Source organism: Hypomesus transpacificus, chromosome 5, assembly GCF_021917145.1.
Source record: "Hypomesus transpacificus isolate Combined female chromosome 5, fHypTra1, whole genome shotgun sequence".
NCBI classification, from domain to species: domain Eukaryota; kingdom Metazoa; phylum Chordata; class Actinopteri; order Osmeriformes; family Osmeridae; genus Hypomesus; species Hypomesus transpacificus.
Genome location: NC_061064.1, coordinates 3212829 through 3231150, shown reverse-complemented (window position 1 = coordinate 3231150; position 18322 = coordinate 3212829). Strand labels below are relative to the sequence as shown.

At 45.0% G+C, this 18322-nt stretch overlaps 2 protein-coding genes and 2 non-coding genes across 8 annotated transcripts in view; 1 reads left to right on the top strand and 3 right to left on the bottom strand.

The window, feature by feature from the left end:
• Positions 1–622: 622 nt before the first annotated feature.
• Positions 623–694, top strand: trnaa-cgc. Its single transcript has one exon. It is a non-coding gene; the product is annotated as a tRNA-Ala (tRNA).
• A 297-nt stretch (positions 695–991) lies between these two features.
• On the bottom strand, positions 992–1064 carry trnav-uac. The gene has a single exon. It is a non-coding gene; the product is annotated as a tRNA-Val (tRNA).
• Positions 1065–3019: 1955 nt separating this feature from the next.
• Positions 3020–13389, bottom strand: cdc42ep2 (CDC42 effector protein (Rho GTPase binding) 2). 5 transcript variants are annotated; one of them, XM_047020220.1, is made up of 2 exons: positions 13369–13389; positions 3020–5502 (listed from the first exon to the last, which is right to left on the bottom strand). In XM_047020220.1, the coding sequence occupies exon 2, from the start codon at positions 5183–5185 to the stop codon at positions 4427–4429; it is 759 nt and encodes a 252-aa protein (XP_046876176.1). In that variant the 5' UTR covers positions 5186–5502; positions 13369–13389; the 3' UTR covers positions 3020–4426. The 5 variants fall into 5 exon arrangements, with proteins under 5 accessions (XP_046876176.1, XP_046876172.1, XP_046876173.1 ...); XM_047020216.1 differs by lacking the exon at positions 13369–13389 and adding an exon at positions 11557–12178; XM_047020217.1 differs by lacking the exon at positions 13369–13389 and adding an exon at positions 11557–12178 and having other exon boundaries at positions 3020–5499.
• Positions 13390–16817: 3428 nt separating this feature from the next.
• The window catches only part of LOC124467786 (spectrin beta chain, non-erythrocytic 1), a 34409-nt gene continuing 32904 nt past the window's right edge, over positions 16818–18322 (bottom strand). The window contains 1 exon segment of the mRNA XM_047020215.1: positions 16818–18316. Coding sequence (XP_046876171.1) covers positions 18098–18316 — 219 coding nt within the window. The 3' untranslated portion in view covers positions 16818–18097.

The following is an 18322-nucleotide window of genomic DNA, read 5'->3' as shown; positions in this document are numbered from 1 at the left end:
TGTCTGGCTAACACATGGAAACACTGGCGTTAGCCGCTACAGTACACATGAATCCATAGACATCCATCCAAAGTAAATCTCAAATACAACATATCATCCAGTTAATAGATGAACAGGTATCATTTGAACCTTTGTTCATGCATGTTTTTAACCAGTTATACAATATTTAGCTATTTATTTCACACGGTATACCCCTGGATTTTCCCAAGTGAGAGACCAAGATGCACTGCGCAACTACCTGGCTTATGACATCGCCACCTAGTGGCTGAAATAACCTATTCAAAATGTACCCTCCGCCAGCAAACAAACAAACATGTATGTAGCTTATGTATGTAGCTTTCTTTCAGGTTTCAAACACCAAAATACATACTGTAGATAACCAGAAATAACTGTGATGGGGGGTGTTACAACAAATTCGCCACCCGTCTACACCTACACGGCGAATAGACCAAATCTGATTCTGATGTACGGAGCCCTAAAGGGACCTGTAAAAAAAAGTTTCCGAACGAAACTTTCTCACTGGACGGCAAACACAATTCCGAACACATTTCAAATAAGTTTTTTTTTACAGCCATTGTTTAATTGTTTATAAAGCTTTATTGACGACTGTAGCATACCACGTGGGGATGTAGCTCAGTGGTAGAGCGCATGCTTCGCATGTATGAGGCCCCGGGTTCAATCCCCGGCATCTCCACTTTTGATGGGCTCTACTGTTTCGTACAAGGTGAAACCGTGTTAACCGACACCGGCACTCTCTCACCATGTTAACCTACGTTGACAAAATACAAACAAATGATCTTAGGTAACTAGCGGACAGTTTTTATTCAATAAGACGCGAGTAAAGACGACAGCAGTGGGAGACAAAAGATTGATGATGTAATCTGGCAAAATCAGTACCTTATACATTATTGTGTAGTTACGATCGGGAGTAGTGGTAGCCCAGATACAGATACATTACTTGTATCAGATCATTCTGAACCAAAAAACACCATGGTTCCACTGGGGCTCGAACCCAGGACCTTCTGCGTGTAAAGCAGACGTGATAACCGCTACACTATGGAACCACTTGCTCCATAATAAAATATGACGGGATACATAGCCAAGTACTCTTTTTTTCCTCAAACTCAATTATACGATGGAAACATGGCGACATCTGCCTATAAGTATGATACACCGGGATTCGTTTAGCAGCCCGAATATTTGCTTGCTATCTTAGTGAAGTCCCAGAATGCAGAACATTGCGCCACCACACCAGCATGCTCTGCAGCATCTTTTGCATTACCGTATGGTAGTTTTATTCTGCCGTTCAGCTAGTAAACTACAACGAAACATTTCGATGTTCCAGTCTACGAGCCACGCCACCCTTGCAACACTGTCTGTAGTGTTTATCTATTGCTACTATCTAACTTTTCCCCAAACTACCAATGGCAATGTACGCTGACCGTGTAACTTTTCCCCAAACTACCAATGGCAATGTAACACATTACACATTACATTGACCGTGTAACATAATTTAACTCTTAACAGGAGATATATAGGTAGGTCCAGATGGTGCAAAACATAGGATGTAGAACTGAAGATCTGGTCACATGGCCATCAGATTACCTTTGTAGCTGAGGATGTCACCTGCTTCCGACAGGCCTCAGTGAAGACGACAACTATTTGTTCCGACTAGCAGGAATACGCCCACACCACTTCAACAAAATTGCGACAGCTTTCCTGCCTCTTCTCATCCCGTTTGTTAGAAAGGCCCCTTCTCTCCTCCCTCTTGAGCCCACCCCCACTGTGGCCCCCTCGCTGTAGTGTTCCCAGGCCGCCTCTGCTCTCAGGGTCACGGGCTGTGTGCTGAGGACCCAGTGTTAATAAAGCCAGTTGGAGCGATTCCCAGGGCTGTTCAGAAAGTAGATGGGTCATGGCAAACAAGAGTACACGCACACACGCACGCACGCACATGCACGCACACACGGATAGGCCTAACTATTCGCTTAACCACCAATCTTCTCACATTGCAAATACATAACAAATGAAAGGTATTTTTTTCTACAATTTTCAAAGAGTTTATTGATTCAAATAGACAGTTATATTAATTGTTGATAGCAGCGACATAAGAATTTCTGATCATACTCTGAACAGTGCTTAACTAAAAGGAATGATCCGTGATGGTTTAGTGATGGATAACATTGAGAACCTTGATAAGGTAGGTCACTGCATGGAGCATAATGTCTGGTGATTAAAATATTTACAAAGGCCTGATGCCTTGAAGAAGTAAAGTACACTATGATAGAGACCTACACAGCACAAATAAGGAGGTCAGTCTGATATAAGAGGCTAGATATGATTAATCTGAAACATGCCAGAACTTGTTCCATCCTAAAAACCATACATATCACAGCTTAAAAAAGGAAGACCAAAGTCAATACAGCATTTAAATCATCTGTATCAATCAAACTATCTGTACTAGCAGTTGGCTGATGAGAAGCATTCAGGAGGTACTAGGTAGGTTAAAACAGCATAGACACCAGTCCTTTCCACACAGCTGAATGTTAACAGGTGCTGAGTGTCCTGGCTGGAGCATGGCGTCTCAAAGAGCTGTCAGTGGCGCGCCACTGTACTGACGCTGTACTGTTACGCAACATCAGCCAGGACGCCGTCTGACGGTCCCAGTTATCTGGAGCAGACCGGAGCTGGACAGTTCATCTTAGGCTAGCGCATCCTCTCTGGGCTGAGGAGTACTGTGTGTGTCTGATATACTGCCAGTGATAACGCACCCCCTGCTCTGCACAGACTCACAAGTCAAGAACCTGGGAGCTTTTTTCAGAGGATGGATTTACGGATTCATGAGCATGCAAAAGGAAGATAGCACTGGGCCCGACTCCTACTTGTTTCATATCTAGCTCAACTCAGTAGTGAAATTGTATCTGACGAGTGTATATCCCAAAGAGGACGTCAACATTTACAACAAAAGACATCTGATAACAGTGGTGCTATAGGCCTACAGTTGTTCATCATACCAAGCATGTAATTACAGCAGGTTTTATTGCAAGTTGACATTTCTGTGTAAGATACAGACAAAAATAATAATTTCTAGTGCTTTTGTTCGATACATTTTAAATGTCAACCATGGTGTCCTCCAAGTGCATGCTAAATGTGTGATGTTATCATGGTTACTGTATCACTACTATCCAGAATAAAAGCCTATGAGTTACTTGTGCTATGGGCCCCTTTCTAATAGCATGGTGGACTTCAATGGTTACTAAACCATCATCACCAAATTCAAAAGTATGCAGTGAATTAGAGAGCCTTAAAATGAAATAAAAAGAAGATTGCTATATTATAATCATACCATCATACCTACGAGTAATAATTGAGGAAAAACAAACCCATGAAGCTGTTCAGAATACTGTAGTATTCTTGCATTGCCCTTGTAATATCAAAAATACTGTACAGTTCCAGCATACATATCTCTACAACAGCTATAACCAGTTTAGATTTCCCCAAAACAGATGGGGATGTTTTGGTTACTTAACGTAATAGAGACAGTGCATGGAATCCTACAGGGGTTTGCAGTTGTAGTGAGAATCTCATTATAAACTCTTTTCAGTAAATGGTAATGTAGCTACTGCACATCTTATTATATCCATTATTTCAAGCCTCAGTGGGCCCGAAACTGTTGTTGAACTTTCAAACTCGTTTTCTGGAGTACACTTCCTCACCCAGGCCCTCAATTCAACATCAAACTCCACATAAAACACATGGTTTCATCGGTCACTTGGTTTAAAAAGAAAAGCAGGAGAATTGTGTCAAAGACTCAAGGAGGTCACCTCTTCTCCCACTCTGGTCCCTGGGGAGAATGACATCACCCTTTTGTACAGTTCCTTTTTCCCCCATCCGCCTGTCTTTGAGAACAATAGCACCAACAGAACCAAGCAGAGCCTGAAAATGGGTCCCAGCAGAGTTGAGCGAGCTGTGTGATGCAGCACAGGCCTCTGTGTTGTAACACAGGCCTCTGTGTTGCCAGGGAACAGACGGGGAGGTTAGGAGCTGTGTAGCGTCCTTACACGCAGTAAAAAACTCACATGCTTGCTAACGTTTCTGACCAGCAGTGCACTCTTCCACCAAAGTCTTCGTAGTTGTCTGTGAGGAACGTCAGAAAGGACATACTGTACTATAACAGTGTCAGCACAGTCTGAGTCATGTATTTACCGCAGACATTTCACATGAGGGCAAAAGTGTAAAAGGTATTCACTAACAGCAACTGAAGCAAAGTGCCAGGAGTGTGCACTTAATATGAGTGCTCTATTACCCAGCCTTGTGATCCTGCAAGGGTATCTGACGTTACAGTCCCTTGTCTCACCTACACTAAGAAGGACTGAAAGAAGACAGTGAGCCGAGGGGGTGCAGGCAGGGTGGAGGAGGGTGCATGTCGTCAGGTGTAGATCCCCTGCATGCCCCCTTGCAGACAGGTGCTGTTAAGCCCGTTCAGACGATGGCTGTCCATGATCTGCAGGACATCGTCCAGGATGGAGGGGCCCAGGTCGAGGTGCAGGGAGAGCAGGGAGCCAGCATGGGACATGTAGGAGTGCTCCTGGCTGTCATCCTCCACATAGGGGTCCTGGATGCACACGTCATCCACCGAGGAGACCCTGGGCAGGGGTGGGCTGAACCTGGCCATGCCGCAGGGCGACTGGGTTGACGGAGAGGAGGGACCCTGGCCAGAGGGGAGGGCCCTGTCGTCCAGGTGCAGTCTGGGGGGTTTGGGCGGAGGAGCTGCACTCTGAGGCGACTGGGGGGCAGGGGGGGGTGCGGAGTTGAGGGGCAGGGTGATGGCCTGCACCCCCCCGATGACAGGCAGAGAGAAGGCGTTCTTCAGCAAGGGGGAGCTCTCCGAGGAGGGCGTGTGTCCGCTGACGCTGGCCGTGCGGCTGAACTGGAAGGGCTCTCCGTACATGCTGGAGCGCTGGGACAGGCTGTGGCCCTGCTGGCCCGGGAGCAGGTGGAACTTCCCCTGCAGGAAGGACAGGTCCCCGAAGAGGTCGTCCTCGCCGCCGCCGCTGCCGATGTGGATGGTGTGGCGGAAGTCCCCCAGCGGAGGACTGATCATGTCCGAGGACAGGATGTCCCGCAGCTTCTCCTTCTTCCCCTTCCTGCTCCGCCGCTTCAGGTAAATGGGGGCCTTGGTGGACATGTCGGGACCCCTCCCTGGGCAGCAGAGATTCAGCCCTGGCAACAATGTGAGGGGGCTGGCTGGGAGAGGAGGCTCAGGAGGGCTCCTCTCACACAGAGCTTCAAGAACTGGACTGGAGGACCGCACTGCTGCAAGCACCTTTATCTGGAGCTACGTTCCCTGGAGGTCGGTTGTTATTCTAAAGGAAGTCCACGAGAATCTACTCCTCTGTGACAGATCTTCAGAGTGGAAGGAATGTCGGGCGGATACGCTTGATGGCTAGGAGACGTCTCTGTGAGGTCAGAGGACCGTCCATCCAGACTGCTCGCCTGCAACTGCTGACAAAGGAGTAAAGGACATGTCACCATACAGGCCTCTCAGATCATGCAATTGCCATCACTTGAGAATTACAGATGGAAGAGTTATTTCGTAATTTTTTATTAATATTTAAAATCATGATTTGAGATGAAATTAGATTAAAAGCGTAATTGTGTCTCAAGGAGAAGCTAACACTGGTGACGTACTCGAAAATCTCCACAGCCCAGAAACCGGTTTGATTAGCCTTTCTGAGAAAGATATTTAACCACATCAAGTACATCCAAGATATTAATGAGTTGAGCTAAAAGAAAAATAAATCCATATTTCCATCGAATCATTTGGGGACAGGACATAAAATAATCACCCAGTCTATTGTTGTTGGCAGTGCAATGTGGGAAAATACACTGTTCCCCTGAGTAGTGTGAATCCTGATACGCTGAACTGAAATCACTCACTTTGCTGGAGGGTGACATGGTCAGAAAGCGAGTTGAATCCCCACATTTTACGACTCCACCAGACGTGAATGAGATACGCTCCCGCTCCTGAAACGTCTTGGAGGGAGATCATGTGGACCAGCCGTGTGAGGCGTGGACAGAGCAGGGAGGGGGAGACGTTGGGAGTGTCAAAGTGTGAATTAGGAAAGGACATTTGGAGGAGGACACCGCAGGGGGTTAGCCTGATATAAACAGCTTTGGGGCAGCTTTAGGCCGGCAGCGTGAGGAGCGGTGACAGGCATCAGGTCTGACGGAGCCAAATTAGCCTCCATCAGGACTCAAGAGAGCCATGACCCTAGGGGCATGACTGGGCTGGGCTGAGCAGCAGCACCTGGAGAACACAAGAGGGCCTGGCTCGCATGCCACAGATATGAACTCATACTTCTTTGGTTACAACTATGAGATGAAGTGCTAGAGAGAGAAAGAACGAGAGAAAGAGAGGGAGCGAGAGAGAGAGAAAGAAAGAAAGAGAGGGAGAGAGAGAAAGAGAGAGAGAGAGAGAGAGAGAGAGAGAGAGAGAGAGAGAGAGAGAGAGAGAGAGAGAGAGAGAGAGAGAGAGAGAGAGAGAGAAAGGAAGAGAGGGAGGGGCAGATGCACACTTACACAGGCATCTAGAGCAAGATCAAGATCCCTCAAAAAGTAACAAAAGGCCAACGCCTCCTACAAGAAAAACCAACCCTCACCTCGGCGTGAATAGAAACAATGGCTGCCTGACTGTATTCAACCACAAAAGGTGCCCATATGAAGTCACGTGATGCAACCTGTGCCAAGCAGGAGGAGCTGGTCTAACCAACTTCTGGGTGTTGGCAGATGCCTCTCACAATGGGACTGATATACATTGTTGAACAACGGAAAGAAGGGGGGAAAAAAAGGGAAAGGGGGGGGGTGGGGGGTGAGGGTCAGAGAGAGAGAGAGAGAGAGAGAGAGAGAGAGAGAGAGAGAGAGAGAGAGAGAGAGAGGAGAGAGAGAGAGAGACAGAGAGAGAGAGACAGAGAGAGAGAGAGAGACAGAGAGAGAGAGAGAGAGAGAGAGAGAGAGAGAGAGAGAGAGAGAGAGAGAGAGAGAGAGAGAGAGAGGGAGAGAGAGAGAGAGAGAGAGAGAGAGAGAGAGAGAGCAAGACAGACAGACGGAGCAGGACACAGAGCGACACGAAGGGAGTGAAAGAGAGAGATCGCTGGTCTGTGGAGATAACGAGTCGCTGTGGAACACAGGGAGCGTTGGGTCCGGCCTTCTCTCTTGGCTGCCCTCTACTCCATTTGGCCGAGCCTGGGAGCCTCTCTCAGGGCCACCATTGTGGACCTGGCCTGTGGACGTGAACACTTTGAACACTTTGTTACGGTCTGAAGCGCACATTCCGTCTCATTTGAAAGGGCAGGACAGAGGCAGAAGCATCTAAGCGGCTCGTCTGAACCCTGACAATGTTCGTGGACTTCTACATAAGGCTACTTCTACACAGCCAAAAATGTGTCCACATGCCTCCACAAAACACTTTTTGTTAGTCTGAGCTGACAGGTCAGTCTTATTAGAAGTCCATTAGCCTCCACACCTGACATCAGCAGGTTACTAATGGATGAAAGATTTCATCTTTAAACATTCCTCTCCTCATCACACATACACAATCATACAAGCGCAAACACACACACAATCATGAACACACACACACACACCATCATCTGCACACACACACACAATCACACACATGCACGCACACACACACACACACACACACAATCATGGGCATGTGGATGCACGCGGACCCACACACACACACACACACACACACATACCTTTAAAACTCACCATGCACTGTCCTCCCCTAAAGAGGTGGTTTTGATGGTTCATTGCTTCATCTTTCACCACAACAACCCCAACCCAGGCCTCTCCAGCCCCTGGCTTAAACATACTGGTCACATGACATTAATTGGTTGTTTTGAAACAGCTTTAGACATGAGGGGAGACAACTGGTCGAGTGCAACGGTCTAGAGGAACAGACAGACCACCAAGGTCGTCAACCCAGATCTGGATACTGCAGGCATTGGCCATATTGTTTTGTTGTGGCGTAACTGGTAGGGTTCATCGCATTTTATTAATTAAATTATCAGAGAATGGGAGTCCTCACATGAAAGTTTCATGAGGCATGTTATAGGCATGTTATAAGTATGTTTACTGATACCAAGGAACAGCATGTTCATCCACACATTCACCCAGATACAGGATAGATCCGATGTATAGAACCCTATACATAATATAATGTTAGTTTTTTTTAAGGTCTTTAGATTGTTTGGTGGATTAAAAAAAACATTAACATAAGACAAAGAGTATGTCCGAGTAATTACATAGTAACTGTTTTTTGGTGCACCATATGTGACCTAATTTCCAGATATGAGACTATCTGACCTGCATCTATGGCTGCCGTCTTTAACGACCATAATCTATACCCTAACGCTGGATGAAGCCCTTGAAAATCGTCCTTGTTTGTTTGTTTGTTACATCATACATGGAACATACTACCACAACATTTTGGGCTCGAGCATCCATTGAGAGCTCACACAAAGAGCGCAGTCAGAGGTCTAAGGAGGACATTGTTCACTATGCACTACCGTTCACTGCAACTGAGCACTTTTTAAACAATGCCAGCACTGTCACTATTCAAACTCCTGTCACACAGGAGGGCAGGGACAGACACGGGCGAGAGGGGAGGCTGAACATTGGTACGAGTTGGAGGGAATTTCACTCCACCAGGGCTGTTGAAACATGGTCTGGTTGAAAAATGTCAGGTGTTAAACCCCCCCCCAACCTGACAAACTTTCCTTTCACGAGCCTGTACTCAAAGTGATTAGTACAAGATCTGGATCTGAGATGTTTCTGGATGACATTTCACATTCCTTCCTCCTGAGATAAACATGACCCAGCTAATCATTTTGAGAAGGAAAAAAAACCCACCTTAAATAGAAATGGTAGAGTTGTTTTGGGCCAGAGGGGGAACAGTTGTGTTTAGTCTAATGATATTGACACAAAAACAGCACTATGTAAATTATTGTTTTTGGGTTACAAAACATTGTAAACTCTTTCTCCATAATCTGTAGTCCTGGACATCCTACAATGCCTTCTGGACCTAGATAACAAGACACATTTAGGTCTGCAATGCCCTCTGATGGATCACACAGAACTCCTGATGCCTACTTGACCATCCTGTGGCGTTCCACTGATCCTGTACTTCCCATCACAGTAGCTGATCACTGCACACACACTGACACACACCAAAGAGCACTGCAAATGCTCTCATTCATAACTCTGAATAGATGTGTTTCATCATCCATTCACTTGGGCATGTTATCTCTATTTTCATTGCATGTTTGGCACCTCTCTATCTCACCAAACGTCTTTGGAAGAGGGGATCTCACACTGAATTGCTCCTCCCAAGGTTTCTTCCGTTTTGTCACTTAAGTTTTCATGAGACTTTTTCCTTGTCTTCTTTTACGTTGGTTTAGATGCAGTTCTATGGGTATACAGTGCCCTCCAAAAGTATTGGAACAGTGAGGCGAATTCCTTTATTTTTGCTGTAGACTGAAAACATTTGGGCTTGACATCAAATAATGAACGTGAGACCAGAGATCAACGTTTCAGCTTTTATTTCCAGGTATTTACATCAGGATCTGATGCACAACTAAGAAAATATCACATTTTGTTTGAATCCACCCATTTGTCATGTGATCAAAAGTATTGGAACAGATATACTTAAAACATATTTAAGTGAATAAGACTTAATATTTAGTTGCAAATCCTTTGCTTTCAATAACTGCAGCAAGTCTGTGACCCATTGACGTCACCAAACTTTTGCATTCTTCCTTTTTGATGCTTTCCCAGGCTTTCACTGCAGCCTCTTTCAGTTGTTTGTTTTGTGGGGTTCCTCCCTTCAGTCTCCTCTTAAGCAGGTAAAATGCATGCTCTATAGGGTTTAAGTCTGGAGATTGACTTGGCCAGTCTAATACCTTCCATTTCTTGCCCCTGATGAACTCCTTTGTTGTTTTGGCAGTGTGTTTTGGGTCGTTATCTTGCTGCATGATGAAGGCTCTGCCAATCAGTTTGGTTGCATCTTTCCTTAAATTGGCAGACAAAATGTTTCTGTAGACTTCCGAGTTCATTTTGCTGCTGCCATCATGTGTTACATCCTCAATGAAGATTAATGAGCCCGTCCCAGAAGAAGCCATGCAAGCCCAAGCCATGACATTACCTCCACCGTGTTTCACAGATGAGCTTGTGTGTTTGGGATCATGAGCAGTTCCTTTCTTTCTCCAAACTTTAGCCTTTCCATCACTTTGGTAAAAGTTAATCTTTGTCTCATCAGTCCATAAAACTTTGTCCCAGAATTTTTGAGGTTCATCTCTGTACTTTTTGGCAAATTCCAGCCTGGCCTTCCTATTCTTCTTGCTAATGAGTGGTTTGCATCTTCTGGTGTAGCCCTTGTACTTTTGTTCATGAAGTCTTCTGCGAACAGTAGATAGTGATACCTTCACTCCTGCCATCTGGAGGTTGTTGCTGATCTCACTAACAGTTGTTTTAGGGTCTTTCTTTACAGCTCTCACAATGTTTCTGTCATCAACTGCTGATGTTTTCCTTGGTCTACCTGTTCGACGTCTGTTACTTTATGCACCAGTAGTTTTCTTCTTCAGGACATTCCAAATGGTTGTACTGGCTATGGCCAATGTTTCTGCAATGGCTCTGATTGATTTTCCATCTTCTCTAAGACTCACAATTGCTTGTTTTTCACCCAAAGACAGCGCTCTGGTTTTCATGTTGTTTTCACCTCTGAATACAGTCTGCATAGACAAAACCTATCTTACCCAATCTGAACCTGAGTGTAGACATTCAGTGGTATTTATTGATTGAATAATGTATGTAATAGGACACACCTGGGCAACAAAACACACCTGTCAGTCACATGTTCCAATACTTTTGCTCACGTGACAAATGGGTGGGTTCGAACAAAAAGGTGATATTTTCTAATTTGTGCATCAGATCCTGATGTAAATACCTGGAAATAAAAGCTGAAACGTTGATCTCTGGTTTCACATTCATCGTTTGATGTCAAGCCCAAATGTTTTCAGTCTACAGCAAAAATAAAGGAATTGGCCTCACTGTTCCAATACTTTTGGAGGGCACTGTATGTGAATCCCTATGTGACATTGCTTGTAAAAACCGTTATGCAAATGTATTATTTATTTGTTTTGATCATTTCAAAGGAATGAGAAAACAAATGTAGGTGTATGCGTCATCTTATGACGCATTTACAGTTCCTGTGTAACCTGCTCATGTATCCTATCCCAGTCTTTTACATCATAGGTAATATTAATAAATGCACAATCCTTCGTCAACCTAATTTATGAACTAGCGTTCATGTTTTAAGAATATAACAGTGGGCTACTGCAAGACCGCAGGTAGGCTAATATCGCATAGAAGTAGTTTACTTTTACCGAGGCGGCACCTCAATATTGTACAAGGGAGATAAAGCTTATCTTAGTAAGTTGTAGTTAAGGTGCGCTATTTTAGCGGCTAAAAATAACATAGTTAAAGACTTACCGCGTCTCTCCAAGATAATTCCTACATCCAATAGTGTTAGCACCTATAGGCTTGTAAAAAACTTGAATAGGGCCTATGGCACAGAATTCTAAAACAATCCGGCCACTGAAAAAATGTAATGTTAAAGCTGTTAACTAGGTCTCCGTGAGTGCAGCGATGCAGAGGTGCCTGGCTTCACCACCAAAATTACCTCTTCACTTGAAACTGTGCTCCGCAGCCTGCAGTGGATGTGCTGATACAGTGGAACCAGAGATGCGCTTCATATGACACCCCCTCGCGCGCTCTCCTGTACGCATGCTTTGCGGGTGCACCTCCTCAATTGGTGAGGAGTTGTAAAGTGCGGCACCGGATTTTTGCAGAAAAAGGCAAACGCGTGGAAACGCTCGTGGCAGGCTGGTAAATCTAAACGGGTTCATTCAGGGTCTATAGTCCGCGCTACATCAGTGCTGCATCAACTACCATACATCGTGGCTTGGTTTGGCAAAGACTATTCCTCAGAAATGCAATGATCCATACCAGGCTTTGTATGTCTCTATTAGAATATTTCTCTTCTTCCTTGTTGCTCCCAAATTCCAACCCAGGCAGGCGCTGCCGTAGATGGGCGCTGCCGTCGCTGTTCAAATGTGCACGCATCGACGGGCGCGCGATTATTGACTCATCGCCGATTACACCACTAGGCAGGCCTATGATAGTTCTGCCACAACTACCTTCCATGGAAACATGTATTATTATCTAGTTCACAGTCAAACGTGACAATCCAGAAGGGCATATCATGATTGAATCAAGTGTTCATCAAGCCTACCATAACTTTGTTATCGCTAATCGCTTTGTAATCACCTAACACAAGAGAATGCAGTAAACACAATCACAATAAAGCAACAACAAAAAGAGAGAGAGAGAGAGTGGGTAGTTGTCATTGTCAAATGTGTCTAAACTTTCTTGGCTTTTGCAAAAAATCAAGTCTAAAGCTCTATACCACCTGCATGGGGTGTAAAGCACCGTGGACATTGAATTAGAGTTTCAATAGCACGTGGCATCCAGAAGAGAGGCACCATGACAACTTATTAAAAAAGGCAGATACCCCTCACAGCCCCCCCCCCCCCCCCCCCCCCCCCCTAAAATATCCTGCTAAAGCTATTGGCCACCTTGAGTCAACAATGTTTGAAAATCTGTCTTCAATTAACATTGAACGAGATTAACTTCAACCTAACAAGGGGTGTAAATGCCTTCATGTGTAAAACGTTGCGTAATCAACACTGAGTCAAGTTGAAGCAGGTTTTGGTAGCGGGCCCAATGATCCAGCGCACGTGCAGTTCCGTCCCGGACACAGGCACAGCAACCATTGTCGTTTTTCCTTCCTCTCTAAGCTCTAAATACGGCCCAGATGTTATGAATGTTTCAGAGACCCGTATATTCCTGAGATACAACGAACTTTAATGTTTTGAGGAGTTCAGTTGCACCGTGTCCTTGGACTGTTAAGTGGAAAAAGCAGAGTGTGCAGTCAGCTCCCCTGTGTCCACGACGCATCCCCCCACATAGCTGCTGTCATGCATAATGCATCGGGGCTTAAAGAGCAGGAAATCAATGCAATACTACCCACAGCCTCCTTCAAAATAGTTCTTTAGTTATCTACTTGCATGTGGCAGAGCAAGGGGTGTTGTGAAATATCTATTTGGTAGATAACATTTTATTAGGCAGCATTCAAATCACCAGTTGGAATATATGAATGAATATGGGTGACTCATCTGTGTTGCATTAGAATCAGAGCAAAAGAACAACTTAAAAATACTAACAAGATACAAGAAAACTTACCAAATGGGACATCATCCTTTATCTTCATTCTAGTTCATTCTAGTTAATGAATAAAACAACGCGACTGTATAAAAATGTTACTCCATCCTGATTTTAGACAGAGGAGTAGTCTAGCATGTCAGAGTCACTTTGCTACTGAAGCGAAGGGTTCCTAAAAGCATTGTGACCTCCTTGTCTTTTCTCTGGGAGCTTCAACGGTCGCTGGGTTACTGGCTATTGTTAGGTTAGCCGTTAGCAGAAAGGGGAGCCAGTGAGAGCCTATTGAAAGAGGGCTCTGACGCTTTTGAAAACTGCCTCAGTATATTGCAGTTGCCAAGTTGTCCAGGGAACTTGATTAATTGAGGTCTTTGAGGCCATTTACACTTCTTGTGCAGAGAATGTGGATTTGAAAGTGGCCGTTACTATTTAGATCAGAGTATTTGTCAGTCCTTCCAACCGTGACAACACCACATAAGTGTTTTCTATTTAAGTTATAAAGCAGGGAATGACATTTGAAGTCATTTGAAAAACACAAAAGGTCACACCAGCATCCATCCTCTGTAGTTTAATGTTACAAACAAGCTGCTAAACAAGGAACATTTGCATACCCTCCCCTCCCCCCTTATGTAACATGCCAACTACCATTGAATCAACTGAGATACAGGGGATGATGATGTGAAGGATGCCAATGCTTCAGCAGGGTGTGGTATGACACAGACTACCTGGCCCTTTAACATGTTTGGAGAATGATGGGCACGCTTCAGACAGCACATTAGAAGCACTTAGAGGAGGCCATGTGCAGCCAAGTTGGAGAAAACCAAGAACAAGACGTACTCTCTCAGAGCTGTTTGTTCAAGTCTGGCAAACGGGAGACAGGACATGCCTGAAATGCCCTTCCTCTCTCAGCCTTTGACGTCAGGATAGGCCTGAGGATGTGACTGTGTGCTCCCAGGGCTTGCCCTTGGGAGCCGCACAGATCGTTTTCGAAGTGCCAGTTTGGATCACCCAGAGACCAGGCTAATTTAACAGAATATCGTAACTGAAGGTTCTGCAGTGAACGTTGCCTCACCTGTGTGCTTAACAGATTGGTGTAGTCGGGGTCATGTAAATTATTTACAGGTTACCTGGCATCAGCATACGCTCTTGTCAGCATGTACGAGCTTCTATTTCCGACATGAACACTGAGACGAACAGGATTAGGAAATGCATGTAAAGTTGCATTGTAGTTTCAAATCCACAAACAAAGAGACACATTACAAATAACTATATATGCACAAGGCATGTTTTTCTTTTTAACCATGTTTTATTATTCCTAATATTAGATGTAGATACACAAGTCAACAAACATTTCGATTCGTAATGAAAATGCTCCACAGCACTCGGACATCTTGTGGAAGGGTCTGGTATTACAGACAAATTCCTGAAAATGGACAGCAGTTATAGTTGTAGTAATAAGTAAGTTGCAGTAGTAACAGTAGTAGTAGTAATAACAGTAGCAATAATAAGAATGATAATAAACATAATCAATCATAGTAGTGATATTAACAACTCCAATTAGTCACAGAGGAAGGGACTGACATTCTTTAAAAGTCATGAAAATGAGTTTGCATGGACAGGCTTATCAAACGCTGCAGAACCGATCACCGGATGAGAAAATACAAGCCCCTGTAAAACAGCACATCCCCCCCTTTGCTGCCTAAAGCTAAAAAGGGAAGCTCAAATTTGCCATCTGTCTTCTTGTCCACGTGTGTCTGTTCCTCTTCAAGCAGGAGACATCCCTTCTTCATACACGTTTGGGACAGTCCCTCAACAGCATCGCCCTCTAAGCGCTTACCAGCCCTCTGCCAGCAATGATAAAGTCTGGCCTTTTCGGTCATCGCTCACCTCAGACTGAACATCATCAACCCAAGTCTGACCCCAGTTCACAGCCAGGCATTTCAGGGTGTGTGTGTTTTGTGTCCTAGAGAGAGATGGTGTTTAAAGCATTTGAAATAACAGCATCCATTATTTTGCATCACATGACCAATTTGGCCAACCTACTTTTAAGACGTCAACATTCATAAGAGATCCAGAGATTCACCGATCACTTGCCTGGGCTGTTCATTGTTCCCACCTGCACCTCCTTGAATCTGGCAGGATTTCAAGAGGGTCACCATAGCACAAGTACGTCCACGAGAGGGCACTAGAACCTAGCTTCGGTAGTTTGGAGTGTCCATTCAAGCTTGTTTTTAACGTTCAGGTGTTGCTCTGGTAGTTTGGTAGACAGGAAGTCCTGACCAAGCCAGCTTTCAGCTTTGCTGCTCAACACTTAGATCCCAGACTGAACCTTTCAGCTGCTTCCGCACTCTAAACAGAAGCTCTGCCTCAAAGCTGGTTCTGAGAACCTCGTAGACAAAACAGTCTGCTGCCAAGCAGTTTAGGCCGGTCGATCTGCTTAGTTTATCTGAAATGTTCTTTAAAACATCCATTACAGCTCCTACCACTATTGGCAATGAGAGAGCAACTGGGAAAAACACCTACAAGGGTAAGCAGCCTTGCACTACTAATAAACAACAATGTTACGTTCCAAACGTGTCTGCTGTTGGACTCAAACATCGTCTTATTTAAAATGACCGGTTTCAATGAACTGTTCTTTGTATTTTTGATCTTTAACTGTTAAGAGGTGAGATAGTTTGACCAGTTCGGTCCTGTGTAAATCTCCCCCCCTACCCAGTGTGGGTTTCATGGTATATCATGCCATGCTAGACCTTGCTTACATGGAACCTCACGTACCTAGAGAACATCAAGTAGATGGAACTTGGAGACAACGATGACACCTATACAAGTATAATCCTATATGAAGCCATGCCACATACGGACATGACACGGAACAGCACGCGGCTCGCCTTGAAAACCCACTAAGACTCCCCCCCCCCCCCCTCCTGACTGTCACCATCAAACGCAGAGAGATCGCCATGGTTACTGCTCTCCTTCACCTCACATCCTGAAGCCGAGGCTGTGAGCCTGTCTGAGCCTGCGTATAGTACCTGGGTATTAAGGCCATACATGAAGTCAAGGCCAAGGGCAGCGTTTGAAACATTCTTTTGAAGATTTGTACCAAACGATGCGTTATCAACGATAAAGCTCGCTTTCTGGTTAAGCACTGATTAAATTAAATGGATAGTCTGGGCTTGTGAAAAGTACTAAGTAAACATGGGCTTGAGTAAAGCGCAGCTCTCTCAGGCATCATCATCCTGCACTTGACATCACACATTCTTTACCCAGAATCCCATCTGCCACCTCATCATTCCTTAGCCCACCTATAATGACCCTCCACCCCCCACACACCCGATCTCTCTGCCCTGCTTGCCCCCCCTCAGTCTCTCAGAGGAGTGTTCCTGTGGCCCATATCCTCTCCTGAACAGGGTTCAGACACACTACGTGTCTATACCTGGAGAAGGGATTTGAAGAGGAAAACTGAAGTCTGAAAATCATCCAGGAGGAACGTTTAATCAATTTAGCAGTGTCATCTACATGTTCAAACCAAAAAAACATTTTCTTTCCTTTTTTTTTCGAAGCCATCCCATTAACTTCCGTTGGTGTGAGTGTGTGTGTGTGTGTGTGTGTAAAGATAGAACAGTGGCACCCAACTTGCTGCCTCTGATCAAGAGTAACAGAAAACGTGCAAAACCAACAGCACCACAACTCACACTCACCCTTACTAGAAAACTAACCCTCTGCTTTATAAAGAAACAACTCCAAATCAATGCAGAATTAATCCCTCAGAAGAAGAACAAAATTAAATACAAGTAAGAGTTGAGATAAAATTGAAAATAAAACCACTTTAAATATCTATTTTTCATTTTCCCCAATGATGATCACTTTCTGCACACTGCTAAAATGTACCGTTTTTAAAAACGCCTCAGAACATTCCCTTCCAAGAAAAATAAAAAGAGAACAAAACAAACAGAATCGAGACCAACGTGGTCTCGTACGCTCATCCAAAACTCTCCTCCTTAACGTTACTCAAGATTTCTACTGACAAACTCTTTTAAATAATATCTTTTCTCAAACCTGCAACAGCAAAAAAAAGATAAATAAAATAACAGCAATAATATTGGTAAAGTTATTAACATCAATACCAAAACAAAATGGATGTGGTCCTTCCGAAGGAGAAAAGAGAGAGAGATGAGAAAACAGGTCAAGATGGAACCTGCCGTAGCACCGTGTGCCATGGTCGCTCTCTCCCGTGCCACTTTAACAGCATTGAAGTAAGCTGCCTGTCTCCAGACTAGGCTAACCCAACTAACCTGGCTAACTCCACCCAAACCGGATCTAGAGTGGTGGGGGATCTGACTGGAGGGGAGCCTCACTCTCTCTTGGCCAGAGACGGAGTGACTATCCCTGCTTCCACAAGAATCCCCTCGTTATCTACTAGTGAGTCCGGCCAATATAGCTCTGTTGGCCCAAAAGCCTAAAACTCACGAAAGCCATGGACACAGGAGTACTAGGGGTGATGCTGGATGTGGAGACGGTTCCAGATAGCTAAAGGGAAATAACTGACAAATGAATAGAGATAGAAAGAGAGAGCAAGCTCTGCCTGTTGTAGTTGTTGAGAGACTCCTTAGGGCTGAGGCCGAACAGCAAAGCGTTTGATGCAACAAGACCGCTTTTTCCTTTTCTGCCCGTTTCAGTTTGTTGGAATTTTTTTGACAAATATTGTTTGGGTTGAAGTCGGTGTGTTATTTCTCCCCTCGACACCAAAATGTCTTTATTTCTTCTTGCCGAAGAAGCTGAACCTCTTCTCCCGGTCCTTGTCCTTGCCGTCCTTGTTGCGCATGGTGACGCCCCCGGCCTCGGCCGAGCTGGGAGAGATGGGGGGCATGGTCATGGCTCGGCTCAGGGCCCGGGGGCCCACGGGAGAGTGGTCCCCTGAGCCCACTGGTGGGATGATGGCCTGGATGGAGCGGATCCAGGAGCTCATCTCCCCCTGACA